The sequence below is a fragment of the Dendrobates tinctorius genome, unplaced genomic scaffold (assembly GCF_039654945.1).
Source record: "Dendrobates tinctorius isolate UK_male_01 unplaced genomic scaffold, ASM3965494v1 ptg000158l, whole genome shotgun sequence".
In the NCBI taxonomy this organism is placed as follows: domain Eukaryota; kingdom Metazoa; phylum Chordata; class Amphibia; order Anura; family Dendrobatidae; genus Dendrobates; species Dendrobates tinctorius.
Genome location: NW_027361825.1, coordinates 33,752,127 through 33,777,095, shown reverse-complemented (window position 1 = coordinate 33,777,095; position 24,969 = coordinate 33,752,127). Strand labels below are relative to the sequence as shown.

General features: G+C 42.1%; 1 protein-coding gene across 2 annotated transcripts in view; it reads left to right on the top strand.

The window, feature by feature from the left end:
• The first annotated feature begins 290 nt into the window (after positions 1 to 290).
• LOC141052056 (cytochrome P450 2G1-like) overlaps positions 291 to 24,969 on the top strand; it is a 52,221-nt gene continuing 27,542 nt past the window's right edge. Inside the window, exons 1-2 of one of the 2 annotated variants that reach the window (XM_073549244.1) lie at positions 291 to 393; positions 19,241 to 19,426. In XM_073549244.1, the coding sequence (XP_073405345.1) occupies positions 19,259 to 19,426 (168 nt within the window). In that variant the 5' untranslated portion in view covers positions 291 to 393; positions 19,241 to 19,258. Of the gene's footprint in view, positions 394 to 10,549; positions 10,893 to 19,240; positions 19,427 to 24,969 lie in introns of those variants that run through there. The other variant, XM_073549245.1, reaches the window with a different exon arrangement.

Here is a 24,969-nt window from a genome sequence, read left to right as displayed (position 1 = left end):
CAGGGTCCACCATGTCGATGATACTTTCATGAACTTTTAAAAACTCATGTCAACTCAAGACCAGTTTTGATACTGTTTTGGAAATTGTCCAGTAATGTCTTGGTACTTATATAGCATTGACTAAGCTGCCTTGCAGAATAAGTATCCAGGTGACATGTGAAAGATTTTATCTTATTTTCTAGGAAGACCATTGTTTATTTGTTCCTAAAATTCCTGGAGTTGTACGTGAGAACAAGCAGGGAGAAGTCACCTCAAGAAATTCATATCTTGCCCAAGGCTTTCTGAACATTATAACATAAACTTGATGCCAAGACCTGAAGACTATAAATCCAGTCATTCTGTCCTCGAAGCTTAATGCGAAAAAAAGAAATACGAGACACACTGCATTTTATGGTAAGTGACTTTCAATCTTCTTTGTGCAGTGTTACCAGTTTATGATAACGTTTATTTGGTGATAATATTATGGTAGTGATATTACATGACTTTTGGTTTGCTCATTATTTGCATGCTGGTGGGGTGGGGGGCTGGCAATGACAATGAGCAAAGAGCAAAGATTTTTACATGTCCTGTTTTTTTTAATTTCACTGACCATTATTATAATGGAGCAATGAGATAGTGGAGGTAGGTACACTTTCCAAATAACTTGCTGAAAAATTAATACCTAATTTTCCAGAAAAACAATATTGATATTACATCCCCAAAATTCATAAATCATTTCTAACCCCCCAGGTTGTCCAATTATTATGGGAGTGGGGTCTCTTACGGAACCATTGTCAGAATATTTAGATTGGCTTTTAAAACCAATTCAGAAAGATATCTCATCTTATATTAAAGACACTAGAGCCTTTTGGGCAGCCGTTAATGAAATCGAATGGCAAGATGATTTTTCCTTAGCATCCATAGACGTGGTAAATTTATAAACCCGAATTCCGCAAAAATTGGGGATTGAAGTCATCAAGTATATCTTACAAAAAGCTAATAAAAGTGAAAACTACATAATTATTGATATAGAAGCATTGAATTTTGTCTTGTCGCATAAACGCTTTTCAGTCCATGAATAGATGGTATCTCCAATATGCCGATACTGCGATGGGTACATTCTTAGCTTGCATTTTGCCATCCTTTTTCTAGCATATTTTGAAACTAAATATATTACAACAATTGTAAATCCATATATTAAGTATATTAAAACTTACCTGCGTTACGTGGATGACGCCTTCATGGTATGAAGACAGTTTTTTTAATTTATTGATTATTTAAATAATTCAAATACTGAGAATATGAGATTTACTGCAAAATTTGGTGATAAAAAAATTGAATCTTTTGGATGTCAAAGTAATGATATAAAATGGTAAATTGTTTACGGAGACTTATAAAAAACCTTCCTCCACTGACTCATTGCTCCATTATAATAGTGGTGGGGGGAGGGGGGGTTACAGGTGATTTATGAATTTTGGTGATGTAATACCAATATGGTTTTTCTGAAAAATCAGGTATTAATTCTCCAGCAAGTGTTTTAGAATGTGTACCTACCTCCACTATCTCATTGCTCCATTATAATAGTGCTCATCCACAGCATGTAAAAAGTGGACTGCCATATAGTCAATACCTTTGATTAACGAAAATAAATAATACAGATTATTATTTTTCCAGACAAGCAGAGGATTTGACAAACAACTTTATAGAAGGGGTTACGCAAAAGAAATCTTTAAAAATTATTTAGATAGAGCAAAAACGTCCACACAACAGGATTTATTGTGTAAAAAATCGATTAAGAATACTGGCAGCACTGACAGATTCGTCTTTAATTTTAAACACAGCCCAAATGATATAATTTTGTGTCAATCGATTAACAGAAATTTGCATCTTTTAGAAAATGATAAAAATTTAAACAATTTAGAATAGACCAATTGTATCCTAAAAACGTTGCCAGAATATTGGTGACATGTTAATAAAACATAGACTTTCTCCTGATACCAAAAATTGGCTTGACGAGTCCCGTCCCAAAGGTCATTTTAAATGTCGAAACCGCTTTTTTTGTGACCATCATTCAACTAGGAATCCACTAAGGATAGGCTCTGTTGTGCATGAAGTCAGAGATTTTATCACATGTACATCAGAGTTTATTGTATATGTCATCTTTTACCCTTGTGGAGGTTTTTATATAGGGAAAAGGATCTGTCCTTTATTTATTCGCTTTATGGAACACTTGCACTCACTGGTAACTAAAAAAAAGGTTCAGCCAGATTTATTAAACCTGTAGTGGAACAGCATAATGCTGATCTGAAAGCCTTGCAATTTGCAGGCGTTGAACAGGTTAATTGTCCAGCAAAACGTGGTAACTATAATAAATATCTTCTGCAAAAAGAAGCTAAATAGATTCTAAAAAACTAATGCCAATGGGGTTAAATGACAGGTCTGATGTGTCTATGTTTTTCTAAAAAAACAAAAAAACCTACATTCTGATATGCTTTTACGTCAATGAATTGTATTATGACGTATACCTCATGCACACCTGTTAAAAGGGAGGTGGTTGTTCGGCTTTGTATGCTTGGACCCGCAGAAATGCTGGGATAGGCGCAAAATGGCTGTTGTCCTCCTCCACTTCCCCTCGCCCCATGCTTTCCAAGGACTGTCCCATCACATGAAATAAAGGACATCATTTTTTTGAGGAATGGTGAGTGCTGTTTCTTCTGCATTTTTTATATTGTGCAGTTACTTCTACTGTTCTGTGTCAGAGAAATTAAATAGGACATGTAAAAATATTTACCCATTACCAACGCCAATCCCCCCACCCCACCAGCATGCAAATAATGAGCAAACCAAAAGTCATGTAATATCACTACCATAATATTTTCCACCAAATAAACCATGAAATAAAGGACATCATTTTTTAAGGAATGGCGAGTGCTGTTTTTTTTCTGCATTTTTTCATTATACTTCATCTCATTTTACATGCACCACCATTCCTATACTTAAGTTGTATGCTTCACATTAATCAGTGATTCGCACAATAGTTGACTGGTTGGTGCCGTTTTTTTCTTGTAACTTTTAACTACACAACATTCTCGTGCATCATACCGGGAAGGGGATTGACCCTGAATATTTATCATAAGCATCATTCTATGTCATATTTGGACGGAAAAATAACCTAAGTACTCCTTGTTTTATCTTTTACTCCTGATGAACCTCGGAAGAGGGGAAACGCGTTGAGTTGCCAAATGACTTTAACTAATAAGGTTTTTGATCTATTTCACTGTTGTAAATATGTTAATTTATTCTGGTTAGAGTTACCAAATGACCTAGAGGGTAAATAAGGTCTTTTCGCTGGCCTTGTGATCCCAAATGGATATATGAGTTTTTTTGTATTGGAGAAAGACGGTGTCTCAGATCTATATTAGATTTGAAAATCAAGAGTGTATATATTGTATATATCTTGAATAACGCTGTAAACTGAGAAATTGTTTGTCTGATATATTCTAACAGCAGATTGACTATTTCTTGCTATAGAAACATACCCACAGTTTGCTGTATACTATTGAAATATGGTTTGATATATCTACAATTAGATAGTTTGATAGAAGTATCATAGAATATACAAAAAAAATACACTAATCCTCATAGTACCAATTAGAGCTTTAAGAAGTTAATAAATATATATTGTCTTTTCTATATTATATCTCACTATCTTATATAAATCTTGAAATATACCGAGAAAATAAAGTGATTTAACCTCTTATGGTCCCAGGAGGTTTATCACTCAAATATTAGCCCCTATTAGATTACAAGAGAAGAATTTATTAAGGTATATCTCAGATTAAGAAAGGACATGAAGAACAGATATCACAAGATATATCGCTGAATAGGAGAAGATTGTAGTTAGATAAAGTTTCCACCATCAAGTAAAAGAAGACCTTATATTTTCCATCCAAACCATAACAAGACAATTAACATCTTCTTTCTTTCTCACCTACCAATATAACACCTTTTTCACATCCCTGCCACTATAGTGCCCTATAGGGTGAGCAGGGAGAGTCGCCGAGGAGTGGGGGGGCCAATGCGCAGGTCCTAGGGCTCCAACCTCTGCTGTCAGGTAGGGACAAACAGGCCAATGTAGGGATAGGCACCTTCTTATGGTGATTATTACTTGGTGCTGCTTTGATGCAGTGTTGATATTTTGATTTGTTGTGGTAATTTTTAATCATTTGATAAATAAAAGTTGATGATTTAATAATAATAGCAAGGGAACATGGTGAATTGGTTCATATTTTTTCTCTTGCAAATTTATTTTGTGAAAGCTGTGATTTCTTGTGTTTTTATGATACCTGATGAAGGATATATACTGTATCCGAAATGAGTTGTATCTCCTCTATTTTAACTTATCAAATAAAAAAATATGAAACATCAACTTTGGATGTGAGTGCTGGGAAGCGCTGCCATTCATGGGCTGGATGTACTTTTCTTGATTTACGCATCTTGTGTGAGCCTGAATCTGGCTCTTTCACTTGGATCCACCCGAGGCAAGCTGCCAGCCCTGTCAATTGAAAAGTATCCCAGAAGGATTTTTGAGGATACACAATCTAAAGCCATATTAGTCTTCTATCAGGTGAGTGCATAAAATTGTGCACCCTTTAAAGACTATAATATTGTGTTTACGCACTTAGGGCACTGGGATTTGTCTGTTCTTCTCACCCAAACAGGTTTTTTTTGTATATTTAAAACCTTTGGTAGAGACATTACCGTACCATGTCCATGACACAACAGACGTCCTGGCGCGTGTTGATGGCGCCCTTGTTGACCCCCACACTCTCCTTGTCACAGCTGACGTGGAGAGTCTCTACATCTCTTGATGCAGTTTGCCTCTTTCTTGGGGCCTCTGACCTGGACGGCCCTTTGTGTGAGCTAATCCTCGAGTTGGTGAGCTATGTCCTCACCCACAACTTTTTTGTCTTCAAAGACAATTATTACCTACAGAAGCGTGGCACAGCCATGGGCGAGACCTGTGCGCCCTCGTATGCCAATCTCTTCATGGGCGCATGGGAGAGATTAATTTTTGGTGATGGGGGTCCACCGGCCGCTTTCCTTGTGCTGTGCTGGTATCGCTAAATAGATGATATTCTGTTGTTGTGGGATGGGACGGCTTGCCAACTCGAGGATTTTATGGGGACCCTTAATGAGAACAACTTTAATATTCGGTTGACTTACACTGATTGATTTCCTGGATGTCTGTCTGGAGGTCGAATCTGACTGGCGCATTCAGACGGATGTCTTCAGGAAACCAATGTCTGTCAACTCTTTGTTACATGCGTCCTCTGCTCACGATCCAGCAAATTTGCTCTACGGATACTAGATTCAAGGCACAAGCTTCTGATCTTAAAGATCGATTTCACACTTGTGGCTATAGCCGCAGATATGTGAAAACTGGGTATGACCGTGCAAGAAGAACACCACGTAATCATCTACTAAATTCTGCCATAATAAGGACCAAGGTTGATCATGATGGACCTATACGGTTCATCTCCACCTATAATCATGAGTGGCACGAAATGCGTGCCATTCTGAAGAAAAATTGGCCTATTCTGGAGACTGATTCCTCCCTGAGGACTGCCCTGGGTGACTTTTCCTCGATGACTTCTAGGAGATCGAAAAATCTTTGTGATCTCCTAGTGAGGAGTCATTATGTTCCGGCTCCTAGCAATCCATTCGGCACTGGTAAGCCTCAGGTTGGCTCTTTTTCATGTGGGCACTGTCTGGCTTGCGCCAAGGTCCTGCGATGCTCCACCTTTGTCTCTGCGGATGGGCTTAGGGAATTTACCATCAGACAACGTATATCTTGTGGTACTTCGAATGTGATATACTATGCAACTTGTCCATGTCCCAAGATATACGCTGGCTTAATCACCAGAGAGTTTAGGATACGCGTGCGTGAGCATGTGCAGGACATTGGCGCGGTCAAGACTGTGACGGACTTTACGGATTTAAAGGCGATCCCCCGAAATTTTAAGTTGCACCACAGTTGTGATGCAAAGTTGCTTAAGATTAGGGGGATTGATGCCCTCCATCTTGGTATCATTGGCGGGGATATTAAAAAACTCCTTGCGCAACTTGAAACAAGGTGGATAGTTCTTTTGAACACTATAACACCAAAGGGCTTGAACGAATCTTTAAGTTTTGTCCCATTTTTGTAGTGTCCCTATTGTTCCGTTCAGCATTATTTTTTCTCCTGCCCCATCTGGCCCTCCCTTCTACCCCCGCTTTTTTGCTTTTTTGGTGATGTGTTGTTTTTATTCTCACTTTTGTTTTTATATTTTTCTAATTTTATCTTATTTTATCTTATTTTCTACTAGTGATGTTGTTGGCGTCTTATCATTACCTTTCCATGACCTCGTTGATACATAAAGGGGTAAAGGGGATGCCATTATTTAATGTGGAAGACGTGCATACTTCATCCTGATCTTATAAGTACCTGACTCTCTGGAATCATATTTGTTATACCCTTTAGCTATGGAACAAGGCTTAAGACTATGGATAATGTTTATTATGTTTTGTGACCTTGTATCCTTGCTTTGCGGTGATATATACATTTTTATATGATTCAGTATGTTTAGTAATGGGATAATTATGAGGTTTTGCCCCCCCTCTTTCCCCCTTTTTTCCATTTGAATAAAACCCTTTCCTCTTTTCCTTTTATATTTGGTGGCTGTGAACATCGCGCTGCGCCTCCTTGAGTCCTGCCTGTGTTTGGGCATCTTTCTGCTATGTGCACTGCGCCTGGGACCTTTTTCCCCTTCACGACTGCTCACTATGCATGATGACGCCTTTTTCACATGTAGGACCTTGCGGGCCCAGCGCACATGCGCCGCTAACGCCACCTACCACTGGCCACCGATACACATGTGACCGGGTTCACAGGGCTATTTTAAGGTCCTGTTTTGACGCCATCTATATCCCCTTGAGAAAGCGGCACTCCGCTGCCGCAAAACGCGCGTCAGGGCGCACTACATCACCTGACTCCTATCTCTACCTCCCTCTGGTAAGCCCAGGTGTTTGTTATGTACCGTCCTTCATGATATCTAAAGGCTGGGGCAGTGTGCAATATAATTCCCATTGTGGAACCCATACAATTTTGGCTGCTGTTATCTATGTTTAGTAATATGATACGCTGATTCATCATTGTGCTGCCATGTTGACCCCTCTTGTTTATTTCTATATGGGGTATTTCTTGAGGTATTAGAGAGGATGGGGGTAGTTGTTCTTGCATTTATCACTGGTATCGATTGTGTGTTACGTGTTTTTTCTACTAATGATTAATAAAATAGATATTTATTTATCTTACTTTGAGGACATTGTTTGGCTCCGTTTTTCTCCTACATTTTTCAGTTTGTATACAGAATATGAATTTGCAGAATTCATATTGGAGTCATTGGTCTGTAGGAATCACCAGGAGAACTTATGAAAAGTTTTCTCTGCATACAGACTTTGCATCAAGGCGAGCGGCTGTTCTGGGTCTTGGGTAGTGGTTGTGGCCATTCTTATGTTTTCAGTTGCCTGCCTGCCTGCCTTTGATACAATCTCTGTTGCAAGGATGCTTAACCCTCCGTCAGGCGCAATATAGATTCTCCTCAGTTCATGCGCAATGTGCCTGACAAGCACAGGTCAGAAAACCACCTATAGTAGCTACATATTTCAATTTCAGGACTATAGAAGTAGTCAGTGACCTTCATAGGAATGTATTAAAAGAGATTACACCAAATCAGATGCAAAAAAAAACATTTATTAACCATAAACTTATTAAAACTAAAAGTACCACTTTTTGGTAGTACCGCCAAATAGGCTCCAGTTATCTTTACTTAACTATTGCTTAAATATAAAATTATGGAAAAAAACTTAAAGGATATTGCACTTAGATGTTACTTAATTATTTTCTACTCATCTTCAGTGGTTTTAATTGCAGCAGAAGCAGCACAGGTACACTTAGAAAAGCAAGGCTGGCAGACGAAAGTTGCATGGGAAAGGCAGATTGATCCTTTACATATTTTGCAGTCATATTTAGAAAGCCTTCTGAAACCAGATACAAATGAGCAGGTAGTACAACTGCGTCTTTTAGAAGGTGGTAGAGTCGGTGTTTGTTCTGGAACGTCCTTGGGACGATATCTCTTCAACCGGTGTTGCAGGGCAAGGGGCATTCCAACCGTCTTTGTACTTCTTAGGCTTAGCTCTCCACTCACCAGTTCATTAGCCAATTGTTTTAGGTACATTCTTCTGCGCATTTGTTTAAGTTCATTACCGAGGTAAATTACTTGTGAGTTGATGCCACCCACATTCAGCATTGTAAAGAAGATTACCATCGGCCAGAGTTTGGTATTTCGACTTACATTGAAATTGCCACACATTTGGTCAGCAGTGTCAACGCCGCTTTTGGTCAAATTATAAAAAGTTATGATTTCTGGTTTCCTTAGCTCCCCAGACTCTGGATCAATGGTGTAATCATTATGTAATGAAGAGACCAAAATCACATTTTTCCTCTCGCGTGGGATGTAAGAAACTAAAATCTTTCCATTACTGAACCCAAACATAGTGCTATACTGTTGTTTGCCTTTTGTATATAGAAAATCTGGCGGCAACTGCCTTTTGTTTTTTCTAACAGTTCCCACATATGACAGCTTTTTCGTTTTTAAAAAATCAATCAGATCAAAGTCAGTAAACCAGTTGTCAGCAGTGATATTTCGACCAGATCCAAACATTGGCTCAGCAATTCTCTTTACCACATCACTAGGCTTGTTGCTCACATTGAAAGGACCTGGTGGCTGTCTTCCACAATAAACTTCCATGTTCATAGTGTACATCATCCTTGCATCAACCATGGCAAAAATTTTAATTCCATATTTGTTTGGCTTTGATGGTATATATTGCCGAAAACCACATCTTCCACGGAAACCTGGAAGCATCTCATCAATAGTGAGGTTTTGCCCCGGGCAATAGCTTTTTTGACAATTCATAATAAATTGTTGAAATATGTCCCGAATTGGTGCAAGCCGGTCATAACCTTTTCGTTCTGTCTGGGTACTTCGATCATCGAAACGGAGGCAACGGATCAGGACTTTGAATCGTTTCAGATTCATCACAAGGCTGAATTTTTCGATGCCATCACCGTCTGTCCCCCACAGCTCCTCCAAACTTTGCCTATTTGCTCTGAAAGCACCAGCTAGGTATAACAAGCCAATAAATGTCTTGAGTTCAATCACATCAGTGTTTTTGATGTCCCTCTCTCTGGAGAATTGCTCTTTGATTGTGTCAATATACTGGTTAGTGAACCGAACAATAGTTTCCAACATGCTATCTGTAATTAGATTACTCCAACATTCCACTGCAGTTTTAGCTTTTCTAGCACTTCCAATAACTCCAGGAAGGTGTGTAATAATATTGTGGGATTCTCTGCGCTGTTTGTTCTTGGGTGCCTTTTTGTTCCATTTTGTATTTTTATCTTTGCCCAAATAATAAGCTAGATCTGTGTCTGTTTCCTCTGTATCAGTGTCATCACCATCCTGCTCTGTTCCAGAATCAGTGTTACATTCTGCTACCTCATCTTCAGATGAAATGTCACTAGATTCCTCTAAATCCTCAGTTACTGCTGGTTCTTCCTCATCATCTTCTAACAAAAAAATCTTCATTTCTTCTAAATGAAGGGGTTTAGATGAATCATACTGTTTTCTGGCCATTGCAGCAGAAAATCTGAAGCAAGAGAGAAAGAGTATGTGTTGGGGCGCAATGTGCCTTAGAAGCCACCCTCCTTTTGTCTAAGAAAACAGTACTTATGTACACTAACTTAGCATTAATCCTTCATAAAACAAGCTAAATACACAATCGTGATGAATAAAAAAAGAAAATACTAACCTTTCAATTTGTGTTGAAATCAGGCGCAATGTGCCTGAGAAGCCAAAGTGTTGATATCTGCTCACTAGAAGGTCTGCTGAGTCACTGTGATATCAGGTTTCACAGAGCCTGTAGAGTCAGGAGATAACTAGGAGGGGTGGGGTTTTCTGATAAGTGGGCAAGGAGAGAGAAGTGAAACTAATTACTGTGTGCCTGTCAGATCTATTGCGCCTGACGGAGTATTGGAAAAAATGTTTGGATCGATTAGCTAGTATTTTGGTAAGAAATTTATAAATCACAGTTTAGTAGTGATATTGGTCCAAATGATTGCATGTAATTGAGATCTTTGCTTGGTTTGGGAGTAGAACTTTTCTTGAAATTGAAATAAATCTATGAAGCAGACCATCGGGCACTTCTGGCAAATGCCAGAGGGGCCGGTGCCTGTAGTGGGCTGCTCGATCTGTTCCTGCTTCCGGGGCACCCCACGCAACTGCGGGGTCCCCCTCCTGCAATGATGCCACATGGATATTCCCCTGTACTCTGCATGGAGAGCGGCCATCCCCACGCAAACAGGCAGCACCGGCAGCTCAGGCGTCGCAGAGTGATGATGTGTGCGGGCGCTGCGGTCACCCGACCACGAGGGGGCAGGAGCACTCATTATCCCCTCTGAGGACGGGATGAGACGCTGCACGGTGCTTCTGACCCCCCCCTGCAGAACTCGGTACAGGGGCTGGCAGCTGGCTGCTCTCTGGGATGCATTAAAGCACAAGAAGAGGAATGTCCTTGAAATCGTAAAGGATCAAAGAATCCCTTAAAATGCAGGAGTGCGCGGACAGCCAGTGACTGGAGCATGGAGATCTGCTCCAGGGGACAAAGGGAAATGTGAGCAGCCCAAAAAAAAAGCTTGTGAAGAGTTAAATCCACAGAGTGGTCCTGGACCCTGCATTGTGATTAGTGGGATTGTGAGTGGCAGCCATGGATTACTAAAGCCCCAGGTATAGAGAGAAGCTGGCACTCAGGTAAGTGGAGGCTGCGCACAGAGCTGCTGTCAGGGACTTCTCTGGTTATTTTCCTGCTCCAGTGCTCAATAGCTCCTTGTACAGAGCTGGTGTCACCAGAGACCCCCACTACAGCACAGCAGTGTGCAGAGGAGTGGGGGCTGCACTGCACAATTATCAGCTTAGGCTGGTTCATGGGAAATCGCATGTGACCTGTGTGTGCACATTGTACAATTTTTGCAAACCTCCATATACTCTCCACCCTCACAGATGCAGTCAGACAAGATTTGTGACATAGGGATTGAAAGGGGCCAGCAAAGGGTTCATCTTCTAGGGTTCCCACTGTAAAGTGTATGCACAGCCTGACACTATGGTCCCTGGGGGGCAGTGGTTTTGTTTTATCAGGGGGGTTCAAACAGTTCAGTAATTTTCATTTTGTAATTTTCAGAAACAGTCCCAGGAGAGGGCCAAAAAATTAAATCAGGAAATGTTTGGAGAAGAGATAATGAACGAGACTTGGACGGTAGTTATGGATGATATCTCATAATGATATTAGTATGGTCATCAGTCACTGTCCCAAGCTGAACCGCCCTGATTTATAGTAGAGGTTGCATTTCATCGTTGTGCAGACAGTGCATCCTCTGAGGAGATTATAGATATTATATACAGACCTTAAATGCAGGTGTGACTGCAGCCAGGGGTGTAACTTGATACAGGGCCCCCAACCATCACAGATCTTTATGGTAATAGCCTTTTCCTGTGGGACCCCCGAACCTCCTCCAGGGCCCAAGTGCCATTGCACCCCCTGCACCTATTCTAGGTACACCTCTGACTGCAACTCACACCAATATCCCACTTCACCTCCATGTCACATTCACTTTGGTCTAGGAAGCTGAGATTTAGTGCGCTGTTAGCAGCGCCTGACAGGTGTGTGAGGTGCCGCACCGCAATAGTGACTGCAAGACCCCGACGTGTAATGTGAGGAACTGTGGGGAACTAGAGGTACCAGGGAGCCCTGTGCATGTGTGGGAACAAGAGAGTAAACTGTGCTAAAGTATTGGGTGCTAAAATTCAACATGTGAAAGCCATAATGTGTATTGTATGGGGCCTAATGTGTATGGGGCCTAATGTGCGTGGGTGCCCTAGTGTATATGGGGCCTAATGTGTATCTACATATATAATTGCCTTAAATTGTCCGTCATCCACTTCCGTCTGGATGTCCCCGAATCCCACAATCCACCGCGCCACACCGGAAGTACGCCGACCACCATATTGGAATACCCAAGTGATGGGTATTCCAATATGGCACTCGCTGATGGTACCAGGCCCTTCCATAGTACCACCAGTGGGACACCACCGGAACCCCCCGCCGTCGGACCCCCCCGCTGCTGGACCCGCCGCCGCCGGACCAGCTGCTGCCTGCCCACCCACCTCCATGCAGTCACAGCCGGCAGGAAAGACCGTGGCTTGCGGCCTGTGCTGGAGATGGGGTGCGGGTGCCCTCTGGTGGCGCTGCACCCCATCTCCAGCACAGGCCTCAAGCCGCGGTCTTTCCTGCCGGCTGCCCGCCGCCGCAAGAACTCCCCCGCTGCTGTACCCCCCCGCTGCCGCCGCTGGACCTGCTGCTGCTGGCCACGCCGCCGGACCCCCCCGCCGGACCCGCCGCTGCCTGCCCACCCACCCACCTCACAGCCGACAGGAAAGACTGCGGTTTGCGGCCTGTGCTGGAGATGGGGTGAGGGCGCCCTCTGGTGGGGCTGTGAGAGGGGTATGACGAGGGGGTGTAATGAGGGGGGTGAAATGAGGGGGTCTAATGAGGGGGGTGTAACGAGGGGGGTATAATGAGGGGGGTGTAACGAGGGAGGTATCACACACACATGTACATACACACACACACACACGTATTCATATACACATACATGTACCCATATATACACACACACACACGTACTCACATATACACACACACACGTACTCACATATACACACACACACGTACTCACATCTCCAGCACAGGCTGCAAACCACCCTCTTTCCTGCCGGCTGTGACTGCACGGAGGTGGGTGGGCAGGCAGCTGCGGGACACACACTCGTACTGACACACACACACATGTACACACATGTGGGGAGGTTGAACTGACGGACAGGTCTGCCTGTGGAGAAAGGCAGAGGGATAGCGCAGTATGGGCTGAGATACAGAGAAAGGGTGTCATGTGGTAGTTTGACCATTAGAGGGCAGTGGGGAGTGTAGGAGAAAGTGACTGTGTAACTGCCATGGGTCGAGGTAACTGTCATTGGTCAAAGGTAACTGTCAGGTGATAGTAGGCGGAGCTACCAGGACTGGGAGTATAAAGGCTGAGGGAAGGATCTGGAAAGTCCAGTCAGCCAGGGGAGCTCACTAGAGAGGAAGATCTGCCGTAAAGAGAAAGACGGTAAAAGCCTTCAGAGAGTAACTGACAGTGGAGACGGTCACGGGGAGTGACCCAAAAGGACAGTAGCCGCAGATGGAGACGGTCTGGGGGTACCAAGTGGACGGTGCACTTTGAAGGGTGAAACGCTGTGGTGAAAGTGCCTTTGGCAGCCACGGTGGGAAGAGCCACAAAGGACGCCACGACGGTGAAACTAAGAAGTGAAGGTACCTGGGTCTGTGAGCAAGAGAACAGTGAAATCCCTGTGATGAAGTGCTGTGGTCGTCAGAGAGGCGGCCAATAAAAACGAACCTGTTGAGTATAACTCCTGTCTCTGTCTCGTGTCTGTCGGCGGCAAGAAGTGGGTCACCCCCCATTCCTGTTGGATCAGCGCCCCCCTCGCCTATCCTACACACACACGTACACACATGCACACACATGTACACACACACACGTACTCACACACACACTTCCCTCCCGATGCGATAGCATCGGGCACACCTCTAGTGGTCAATAATGTGCATGGGAGCTCCTAATGTGTATGGGGCCTAATGTGCATAGAGCCTAATGTGTATGGTACCTGTATGACATGAAATGCAGCATAGAAATTACAGAGATAAATAGATACTGTTTTTTCTTTTTTTTACATATTAAATTAAAAAAAGGCGCAGGGACCCCCTACTATTTAAAAACAATACAGATAAAGCTGGGCACTTCTATTATCAGGCTGGGACAGTCCAGTGTTATTGGCTGTCCAAGACAAAAAATAGAAGCCCACAGCTGCCCCAGAATTAGCACCTCACATCAGATTCGCCAATTCTGGTGCTTTACACAGTCATCCCGATGCCTTGGTGTGGTGGCATTTGGGGTTATATATGGGTTTGATGACAGCTGCGATTTGTCAAAAATCACATCTGCCATCAAGTCCAAGGGTTTGTAATGGAGAGATGTCAGTATGACGCTCCCATTACTAACCCTGTAAATAAAAATAATTAAACACACAGAAAAGTCCTTTATTTTAAGATAAAAACCTACACACCATCTTTCACCTATTATTTCTCAAAAAACATCTCCACAGGTCCATTGCAATCCACATTGATGTCTCACATCGATCCCTGACTCTGTTACATTCAGAGGCTGTGATGAGCTGTGACATCAATAAGGTTACCGCAGTTCACAGCTGGCTGCTCACACGCTGTCATCTATGGATCACACAGATTTTACCGTCAGAATCGCCAGCTGTGACGAGATAACCTTACTGACGTCACCGCTCATTTCTGCCGCTGGTTCTCACACTACTCTCAGTGTGTTCCAGCAGCCGATGTGTGCGGTAATGTTACTGATGTCACCGCTCCTCAAATCCCACAGATGCAGCATGATGAGTTGGGTATCATTGTGGGACAGCAGTGTGGATTACAATGGACCTGCGTAAGGGTTTTTTTGTAAAATAAATAGGTTAAAGATGGTGGGTTTTTATTTTAAAATAAAGGACTTTTCTGTGTGTGTTTTAATGATTTTAACTTACAGAGTTGTAATGGGGGGGTGTCTGACTAACACCTCTCCATTACTAGCTTCAGGGCTTGATGGCATATGTGATTTTTGACAACTCACAGCTGCCATCAACACCATATGTTAACCCAATTGCCACCCCAGCAGGGCATCAGGATGAGCAGGGTAAAGTGCCAGACTTGGCAAATCTAATGTGATGCGCCAATTCTGTGGAGGCTGTGGGCTTCTATTTTGTGGCTCAGGACGGGTCAATAACCATGGACCGTCCAGTTTGGCTCAGGAGACTAGCAATAGGGCTCGCGATACATGGTTGTGTGAATACAGCCCTACATGAATGGCAGATATAGGGGGCGGCTGAGACCAGGGGGTCTGGTTGCCCAATGGATTGCAGTTCTGCCAGGAATTCTGTCACCGCACCGCAAAATGGGACAGAGCTTTGGGAGGAGTAATGCAACTAAAATCAATAAATAGGACTGAGCTGAAATACTGTCTAAGAAAAGTAGAAGACAGTCAGTTAGGAGCGCAAGCCATGTGTGAATTAGGGTATGAGATGCAGCTCCAGCTGGGTGCTACCTGAGGAAGACAACTTGTCTGTCGAAACGCGTTGTGTTGTGGACTATCTAATAAAAATAAGAATTGCTAATATTCTCATCCCCCTTGTTTTGCGCTCCTTTGGACGGAGTCACCAAGCTATGCAACCCTTTTGAGCTGAAATACTGGGCACAGCTGTGACTATATGTTATATAGTCGTGTTACACTCCCCTCACTTCTTGTAACCTACAAGTGTACAAAGATATTATATAGTCACCATGTGACAAGTGGGCCTGTGTAACTTCAAATGCCAGGGTTGAATTTTAGTCCCAGTCCGGCCCTGCTGTGAAGTGTTGAATAATAATCTAATTACAAGAAGTAAGAATGTCTGTTAATTTTGGGCACTAGTATTTTATAACATTGATTGCTAAACTGGTCCTATTTTTTTATTTATTTGACAAGGATTTTATTACCGTACGTACTTCTTTGTTACTTTAGAGTTTACATAGTAGTTTGCTCTACTGTTAAATTGGGCAGTGTCAATGATATTAGGAATGTATTGAATCTATGTATTGGTTGCTCTGGATTAATCTCCATAATATTTATAGAGAATCCTACACATTTCATTTGAAGATGTTTGTCTTCTGTAGTTAATTAGTTGTTTAATCCCTTTCTGATATTAGACTTAATAATCTGTCCATGTGACCTGGGTTTATCTGACCAGAGACGGATTATTACATTTGAGGGATCGCCTATGCACATGGGCGGTGTGCGGGCGATCGCCGCCGGGTATCAGCTGATTCTGATGACATCTGATACCCGGCACTTAGTGCCAGGAGCAGTCAAGCATCACTCCCGGCACTTTAACCCCCAAAATGCTGTGATTGAACAAGATCGCAGCATTCCGGGAGCTGGTAGAGGGCTGACAGCCCGTCTGCCTTTGGATCGAACACCCTGCGGCGTGACACAGGGTCCCGATCGTTGCCATGATGACCCGATGTCGTCATGATGACATCTAGGTCACCAGAGCTTGGAAACATGCTGCATCCCCATGCTGCAGAAGCGATCAGCCTGCAAAAAATGATAGTCCCATAGTGTGACTAAGTAAAAAAGTTAGAAAAAAGTAAAAAAATTTTTTTAAATAATTGTAAAAATATATAATTTTTAAAAAATAATAATAGTAACAAAATCAAAAGATGTATCTATAAATAAATATTTGAATGAAAAAAAAACCAATAAAAGTACACATATTTATCGCCACGTCCGCAATGACCCGACCTATAAAACTGTCCCACTAGTTAACCCCATAAAAAAACAAGGCAAAAAGCAATGCTTTATCATCATACTGCTGAACAAAATTTGAAATAAAACGCAATAAAAAAGACAGATATAAGAAATACATGGTACCGCTGAAAACGTCATCTTGTCCCACAAAAAACAAGCTGACATACAGCATCATCAGTGAAAAATAAAAAAGCTATCGCTCTCAGAATAGTAATTTTTTCTGTAAAATAGTTTTTATTGTGTAAAAGCGACAAAACATAAAAAAAAGATATAAATGGGGTATCGCTGTAATCGTACTGACCAGAAGAATAAAACTGCCTTATCAATTTTACCACACACGGAACGGCATAAACCCCCCTCCCAAAAAAAATTCTTGAATTGCTGTTTTTTGTTCATTCTGCCTCCCAAAAATTGAAATAGAAAGCGATCAAAAAATGTTATGTTATGTTCCCGAAAAGGGTACCAATAAAAACATCAACTCGTCCTGCAAAAAACAAGCCATTACATGACTCTGTGGGCCAAAATATGGAAAAATTATAGCTCTCAAAATATGGTGATGCAAAAACTAGTTTTTGCAATAAAAAGTGTCATTTAGTGTGTGAAAGCAGCCAAACATAAAAACCCGGTAAAAATCTGGTATAGCTGAAATCGCACCAACCCGAAGAATATAGTCGCCTAATTACTTATACCGCATGAGGTATAGTGTAAAAAATAAATAAAACCAATTCTTCACCTGCTGTTGATTTTTTTCTTTCTGCCTCCCAAAGATCGCAGTAAGGCTCGGCGCACATTTATCCTGCGCTCTGCACCAAGCATTGCATCGGGGTTTCCATGTAAATCTCTGAAATACGTGCTTCAGACGGAACCTCTGGTGGATGATTCCTTATGAGGATGGAGGCACTGTGGAAGCTGTCTGACCTGTGATCCGGCGGTGTCCGGTATTTTAGGATTGCATAAAAGGGCCGTCAGCCACAGTTTTGTGCACTTCTGAAAAGAAGGACATCGCTGAACAGAGGCAAGACGGAGTCCAGAGTATCTCTGCCGCCTCATTATAGTGAATCACTCCCTCAGGGATTTCATCTGAATCACGTCACTCAGAGAGATGGAAACCCCAAAGTAAGTGCTCAGCGTAGAGCGCCGGATAACTGTTATCCAAAACGTTATGTAAAATGTTCCCAATAAAAGCTTCAACTCAATCCACAAAAAAAGCAAGTCCCCGCTCAGGTCTGTCATTTGTTAACAGAAATATAGGGGGCTTCCACATTATTTGTAGTACAAAGGCTCTGAAAAAGCGAAATGGCTCCTCACCCATCAAAAGAAATTCAGCAATTTCTGCGCTCTCAAATCCAAATGCCCCCCTCCTTCTGAGCCCCACAGTGTGCCTGAATCACATATATCATCCATGTTTGACATTTCTGAAGCGATGAGAGTCCACCTAACTTACAGGTGCATGTCTCCAGAAGCACAGGCTGGGCATAACGTATTGGTTACCCCAACGTACTGGTCACTACACCATAAATTTTGGGGTCCAATTTTTCCTGTTACCCTTGTCAAAATAAAAAAAATTGGATCTGAAGAAAATTTTTGTGAAAAAAAGTTAATTGTCAATTTGTAGAGTTGAGCGACTTTGGTCGGATCGGGTTTCATGAAACAAAATTTGTTTCAGATGAAACTCGTCCAACTAGGGCAAAAAAAGTCGGAGTTTCGTCCGAAACCTATTCCCCATTGACTTGCATTGGGGTTGGGTTTCGGACGAAACTCCGACTTTTTTTGCCCTAGTCGGACGAGTTTCATCTGAAACAAATTTTGTTTCATGAAACCCGATCCGACCAAAGTCGCTCAACTCTATCAATTTGATTTTATGTTTTTCAAAAAATTCCTGTGAACTACCTAAAGGGTTAATAAACTTCATGAATGTGGTTTTGAGCACCTTGAGGGGTGCAGTTTTTAGAATAGTGTCACTTTAGGGTATCTTCTATCATACAGACCCCTCAAAGTGACTTCAAATGTGATGTGGTCCCAATAAAAATGGTTTTGTAAATTTTGCTGGAAAAATGAAACATCGCTGGTCAACTTTTAACCCTTATCTTTCTAACGAAAAAAAGATTTTGGTTACAAAATTGTGCTGATGTAAAGTAAACATGTGGGAAATGTTATTTATTAACTATTTTGTCTGACTTATCTCTGTGATTTAAGGGCATGAAAATTCAAAGTTAGAAAATTGTAAAATTTTCCAAATTTCAGTTATTTTCACAAATAAACGCAAGTCGTACCGAAGAAATATTACCACTATCATGAAGTACAATGTGTCACGAAAAAACATACTCGAAATCAGTGGGATCCGTTGAAGCGTTCCAGAGTTATTACCTCATAAAGTGACAGTGGTCAGAATTGTAAAAATTGTCCCGGTCATTAATGTGCAAACCACACTCGGGGCTAAAGGGGTTAAAGGGGTATTTTCAAATTTGGATGTTATCCCCTATAAATGGGATCACTTTTATTACTTGCAGATCATTGACATGTCTTTCGATCCTGTGATTTCCATTATTCCATGATTTTTCCCTCTTGCCATTGCACTTTGAGTGTTGAGGAGTGTGTATATACAGCATATGTATAATTTATATTATGGCTTTCAAGCACATCTAGGTACCAACAATGGACATTACATGGATCGGGTTAATAATCCTTACATGCCTTTTCATCTACTTGGCTTGGGATACAAGATCGAGAAGACGTAACCTTCCTCCTGGTCCAGCACCTCTGCCTCTGATTGGCAACTTGTTGGACATTAAGAGAGAAAAGCTGGTGAACTTTCTTCTCAAGGTCAGATACTTACATTGCATTTAGGAGGACAATGCCATGATACATTTCTGTAATTACAATTTATCGTAAAGATTTTAAACATGTTTGTATATATATATATTTTTTTCAGAATTTGATCTAATATGTGTTAATAAGAAATCAATCGTTCACAATAATGCAATTATACAATAGCTTCTAGAAGTGTAAACTTTATCTTTAGTATACAATGTACTGAAAAATGGGAAGCAAATAATATATTAATTAAATAATTTGAGGCTTATATTGTTGAGGCCTGGAGGTCACCTTACACTCAAAATGGCCTAAACCTGCATGACTATACGGTTTAAAAGGGGCTACTCCTTAAGAAAACACACATTGCGTAGGTGTTATTTCACGGGGTTGCTCCTGCCCCTGGTTGACAGCTCCTATGTATCTATTAGAAAGTCACTGCCAGAATCATTTAAAAGTGGCTTATCTCCAGGTGGAATAAAAGATTTAGCAGATAAAATTCATCAGGCCGATTCCTTCTCTCCCCTGACCACATCTGTTGGGAGGCCCCCAAGCACATTAGACAGTTGGCCAATCCCATTGATAATGGTGAGTTCAGCCAACTTTATTGTAATGTGTATGGAGTCTTTAATAGTCACCTAGTTTGTGTATAGTGTAGCATCAGTTACCAATGCTCAGGACTTATCAAGTATTTTGAAAACTCATAATCTGTGGACTGTTAGCTCTCTTTCCACCAGTCCAGTAGTGAACCCTTTATCCCCCAAGCACCTGTATTGTAAAGATGTATGTATACATTACTGTACTTTTGACTTCTTATTTTTTTGTCAATTTTGAAATAATAAGGAAAGAAGAGATTGAGAAATGTGTAGTCACAGCTGGCAGTGGAAAAGTACAAGTTCAGAGTTTGTTCCAACAACGTACTTGTCCTCCGGGAGTCCGGAGATGCATACCGTGTTGGAGAGTTTTAAAAATTGATGGAAATATGAGAGAACGGTTAAAACTTTGTTGATAAACAAAGAAAATAATAAAAGCCGTGGCCGACCCCATCCACAAAAAGGTCAAATTGTTGGTGTTTTAATTGTATTGATTAAGAGGGAAAGGTTATGTTTAAGCTATGGGTATAACCGCAGTCTGGTTCTGACCCCAGGCTGACGGGATGATGTGGGATATTATGGGGAGTAGTCCGGTGGCTCTTGCTGATGGAATGATTTAGGATATTAGGGGTAGTAATCCGGTGGCTCTGGCTGACGGGATGATGTGGGATATTAGTAGTCAGGTGGCTCTGGCCCATGGGACGATGTGGCATATTAGGGTAGTAGTCCGGTAGCTCTGGCTGACGGGATGATGAGGGATGTTATAGTGAATGTGGCTATGTGGAGTGGATGGGGCGCTACACTCAGCTTATATATATATATATACAGTACAGACCAAAAGTGTGGACACACCTTCTCATTCAAAGAGTTTTCTTTATTTTCATGACTATGAAAATTGTAGATTCACTCTGAAGACATCAAAACTATGAAATAACACATGTGGAATTATATAATTAACAAAAAAGTGTGAAACAACTGAAAATATGTCTTATATTCTAGGTTCTTCAAAGTAGCCACCTTTTGCTTTGATTACTGCTTTGCACACTCTTGGCATTCTCTTGATTAGCTTCAAGAGGTAGTTGCCGGAAATGGTCTTCTAACAGTCTTGAAGGAGTTCCCAGAGATGCTTAGCACTTGTTGGCCCTTTTGCCTTCGCTCTGCGGTCCAGCTCACCCCAAACCATCTCGATTGGGTTCAGATCTGGTGACTGTGGAGGCCAGGTCATCTGTCGTAGCACCCCATTACTCTCCTTCTTGGTCAAATAACCCTCACACAGCCTGGAGATGTGTTTGGGGTCACTGTCCTGTTGAAAAATAAATGATAGTCCAACTAAACGCAAACCGGATGGAATAGCATGCCGCTGCAAGATGCTGTGGTAGCCTTGCTGGTTCAGTATGCCTTCAATTTTGAATAAATCCCCAACAGTGTCACCAGCAAAGCACCCCCACACCATTACACGTCCTCCTCCATGCTTCACGGTGGGAACCAGGCATGTAGAGTCCATCCGTTCACCTTTTCTGCGTTGCACAAAGACAGTGGTTGGAACCAAAGATCTCAAATTTGGACTCATCAGACCAAAGCACAGATTTTCACTGGTCTAATGTCCATTCCTTGTGTTCTTTAGCCCAAGCAAGTCTCTTCTGCTTGTTGCCTGTCCTTAGCAGTGGTTTCCTAGCAGCTATTTTACCTTGAAGGCCTGCTTAAGTCTCTTCTTAACAGTTGTTGTTCAGATGTGTCTGCTGCTAGAACTCTGTGTGGCATTGACCTGGTCTCTAATCTGAGCTGCTGTTAACCTGCAATTTCTGAGGCTGGTGACTCGGATGAACTTATCCTCCGCAGCAAAGGTGACTCTTGGTCTTCCTTTCCTGTGGCGGTCCTCATGTGAGCCAGTTTCTTTGTAGCACTTGATGGTTTTTGCCACTGCAATTGGGGACACTTTCAAAGTTTTCCCAATTTTTCAGACTGACTGACCTTCATTTCTTAAAGTAATGATGGCCACTCGTTTTTCTTTACTTAGCTGCTTTTTTCTTGCCATAATACAAATTCTAACAATCTGTTCAGTAGGACTATCAGCTGTGTATCCACCAGACTTCTGCACAACACAACTGATGGTCCCAACCCCATTTATAAGGCAAGAAATCCCACTTATTAAACCTGACAGGGCACACCTGTGAAGTGAAAACCATTTCCGGTGACTACCTCTTGAAGCTCATCAAGAGAATGCCAAGAGTGTGCAAAGTAGTAATCAAAGCAAAAGGTGGCTACTTTGATTATATATATATATATATATATATATATATAATCATTATAATTTGTTATGACTAACCGTAGTTAGTTACTATGCCTGGGCAGTGTCGGGCTCTTCAGCTAGTAACCAATAAAAATAGCTAATGGAAGTAAGTACCATTAGTGGGGGAATATGTAGAAACATGTAATACAATAGTGTATCATATAAAAAATGCCACTGTTGATAAAGGACTAAATCAGGACAGATCGTCATACATAGAATAGACAAAAAGGGAAGAAAAAAACAATCAAAAAGTCCCATATAGAGTAAAACAAATCTTTATTTGACAATGGTAATAAACAGGCATGGAAAAAACTTGGAAACACATAACATATACAAAATCTGTGCATGGGACTCACAGAGCAAGGAGCTAAGACATGCCTGAATAATAGGGTATTAGTAATAGGACATGTATAGCGAGATATGTAACATATATGGCAACCCTGCAGTAAAAAACAAGTGGTATGATGTCAGGCGATTCATATGAGCATGAACAATAATCACCTAAGAGAAGGTGAATAAAGAATAGATGACCCTAATGTGGTGGCCCAAACATTATCGCCAAAGGTAACACCATCAGTCACAAATAAATGATAGGAAATATACGTGAAAACTGACACCAATATAAGCAAGGGCTCACAATGCCTCTGTGTCCACCCCTACACACAAGCATCCCACCTGTATTTCGCTAGAGCTCCTAATGGTGGAGTTAGGCTTCAGCTGCTGGAAGCCTCCAGGTATCACTCCTAGGCAGTCCCCAGTACTGCAGCTGCTGAGTCACTGGCAGGATAGGATTCAGATAATGGAACAGGCTTCAACACTATGGACTTTGGAACACCAACCAGGACAGATACTGGTGCTGGTTTTAGTACCATTGGAAAGGTTTTAGGTTTTTGAACCACTGGTGTGGCTCCAGGCTCAGGTACCACTGGTGCGGCTTCAAGGTTCAGGTCGGCCAAAGCGGCTTCAGGGTGTAAGTATCGCTGATGCAGTTTCAGGTTCAGGGACCGCCAATGTGGTTTCAGATTCAAGGACCGCCAATGCAGTTTCAGGTTCAGTCAACACGGGTCACAGGGACAGTATCTAATTCAGGTAAAGACGAATTTACAAGGACAGGGATCTGGCAACATACTAGTTGCACAACACTCACTAAGTGGAAAACTACAGGGGTTGTTCAAGCACCTCCCTACTGTGGAGCGTGCCTTATATACTTGATGCCAGGAGACCTGTGCGGCGTGCACAGGACGAGAACAGCAGGAAACACAGCAGGAGACAGGGTCACCGCCATGACCAAGGCTGTGATTGTGTCGACATTCCTGCCGAAAGGAGGGAAGTGGACCACACGGGGAAGCCAGCATTAATATTACACAGGCGCAACAATGTCTTTGTATTGTGTGGGCCTTTGCTGGAGTTCTATGGCAGGGAGTGACACAGTGAGTGGCGAAGCAGGGAGCTGAAAAAATTCCTGCTCCACCATCACATTCAACTTCATCAGCTCGCCAAGAATGTAGGTGCAGTTGAAAATGGTGCTAGACAACCATAGACACTGACATATGTTATGGCAATAATTATGCCACTGGGCAGGACATTTGCACGTGTCCAGATTAGCACAGCAACAGTGGTAATGGATTCCAGTGACCTAACTTGAAGCTCATGGGCCCCAATATAAAATCTCCAACAGCGCCCCTAAATATCACAGGTCTGTAATGGTATTGACCTTCTCATATGGACCAAAATGACCAATTGAGCCTCTCTAGGCTCCAGGGCTCAGGTGCAACTTCAACTCTTGCACTTATTATGGTTATACCCTTGCTGGTTTCTTTAGCTCCATTTGTAATTTGTGGCTGGATGCTCACAGGTCTCTTTCCCATACCTAACACATGGACTCCCTACTCCTCTGTATTCAGCAACGTTCTACAGGGTGGGCCATTTATGTGGATACACCAGGGTGGGCCATTTATAAAGTTGGATCCAAAATGGCCAACTTCAAAATGGCCACCATGGTCTCCACCCATCTTGAAAAGTTTTCCCCCTCCCATCATAGAATCATAGAATCGTAGAGTTGGAAGGGACCTCCTGGGCCATCTGGTCCAACCCCCCGCTCAAAGCAGGATTCGCTAAATCATCCCAGTTAGATGTCTGTCCAGCCTCTGTTTGAAGACTTCCATTGAAGGAGAACTCACCACTTCTCGTGGCAGCCTGTTCCACTCATTGATCACTCTAACTGTCAAAAAGTTTTTTCTAATATCTAATCTGTGTCTCCTCCCATTCAGCTTCATCCCATTGCTTCTAGTCTTTCCTTGTGCAAATGAGAATAAAGTTGATCCTTCTACAATGTGACAGCCCTTTAGATATTTGTAGACAGCTATTAAGTCTCCTCTCAGTCTTCTCTTTTGCAAACTAAACATTCCCAAATCCTGCAACCTTTCCTCATAAGACAGGGTTTGCAGACCGGTCACCATTCTGGTCGCTCTTTTCTGAACTTGCTCCAGTTTGTTGAAGTCTTTTCTAAAATGTGGTGCCCAAAACTGGACACAATATTCCAGATGAGGTCTGACCAAAGAGGAGTAGAGGGAAATAATTACTTCACGTGATCTAGACTGTATGCTTCTGTTAATACATCCTAGAATTGCATTTGCCTTTTTTGCTGCTGCATCACACTGTTGACTCATATT